This window comes from Perkinsus marinus (genome assembly GCF_000006405.1).
Source record: "Perkinsus marinus ATCC 50983 genomic scaffold scf_1104296938588, whole genome shotgun sequence".
NCBI lineage: Eukaryota > Perkinsozoa > Perkinsida > Perkinsidae > Perkinsus > Perkinsus marinus.
Window position 1 is genome coordinate 1 of NW_003213365.1, and position 1,319 is coordinate 1,319.

A 1,319-nucleotide genomic window follows, 5' to 3' on the forward strand; every position below is an offset into this window, starting at 1 on the left:
TGATATGTCAAGATTGTCCAGAGTAGATTGCGCTCCATGACATTCCGAGGCGGCTCATACTGTGGCCTCGGACAGCTGTCCAGCGTCATCAGATCTCCTGAAAGAAATTCCCAATGAATCGATAAGCAAGTGAGAGACCTCACCCTTCATCATCCTGTGTCTGGCACCCTTTCCCCATTCCTTTGAGATTGCCATACTGCCAGTGCTGAGTCATGGATCTCCATACCACGGTGATGATCAGCAGAAAAAGGATGGTCACCACGACAACCAATAGTGCAATGATCGTTCTGAGATCTTGGGGCAAGCTATTGGTGTCGTTGCGAGCTTCCTCTTGATCCTGGACGTTCGGCACGGGCCTATAAAGCACTAATGACTCAGCGACAGGCACTTGTAACGATGAAACGGAGCCCATAGTGCGTTGTAACCCCTTACTCTCGATCCACGATCGGCTCCTCCGAGCTCACCGGAGTTGTCCATTGAGGAGTTGAGACGAACCCCGGCTCACTCGTCTTCTCCACTGGGCTCTCCGTGCCGAAAATAGGGTCCTCGGACTTATCATAGCCCCCAGATTCCTCCAATATCTTGTCGAAATCTATACCGCCACAGACGGTGAGGCGTAGAATGACTATCCAGTAGAAGAAGGTCATTATGTAGGAGTTAGAGATTGATATCCTGGGAAAAGGCGTTGAAAAGAGGCGAGTGTTCGAGGCATAGATGATCCGTAATGCAACAAGTCAGCCATTCCAACACGCGCCAGCACTACGACCACTTAGCGACCATTGATCGTCGACGAAACAATGTCATGCAATTTGCACGATGGAAATATGGGTGCTCGAACCTCGCGAGACTCTAGGGGGATGTGTTCCCTTTAGATGGGGTGATGGGCCAACTAGATGATTGAATGGAGCATATTGTTGAATTCCGTCTAAGTTTTCTTCAGTCCTGCAGTAGGACTCCTACGAGGGTAGATGCTGGTCGCCTACAATATAAGTTCTTCACGCGTGTCTGTGAACATCGGCAGTTAGTTATCTGCCCACATCTTCGCACTACAGCAGTAGTGTGCTCGTGTATGGCGGATGATCCTTTCTAACTAATCTTCTGGCGTAATCTGTTTTTCTTTGTTCGCTTTTGATGCCTAACAAGCCTGTATTGGCGCTCTCGAACATGCGACTGGGCTCGCTATCAATACCAAGACTCCAACCTCTGGTAAAACTGGACGAATGATAGGTTTAGTAGTACCCAGTCTCACTGGGACTCTCTGGTCGCATATCGCACATTGTAGGGGCTGTATGATGATCATTCCTGAAGATCTAGAGAGG

General features: G+C 49.1%; 1 protein-coding gene across 1 annotated transcript; it reads right to left on the reverse strand.

Moving 5' to 3' along the window:
- Nucleotides 1-54: 54 nt before the first annotated feature.
- On the reverse strand, nt 55-647 carry Pmar_PMAR013458 (hypothetical protein; the record flags this gene model as incomplete). The annotated part of the gene is made up of 3 exons (XM_002782690.1): nt 55-97; nt 144-356; nt 433-647. The coding sequence occupies 3 exons, from the start codon at nt 645-647 to the stop codon at nt 55-57; spliced, it is 471 nt and encodes a 156-aa protein (XP_002782736.1).
- Between the last annotated feature and the right edge of the window lie 672 nt (nt 648-1,319).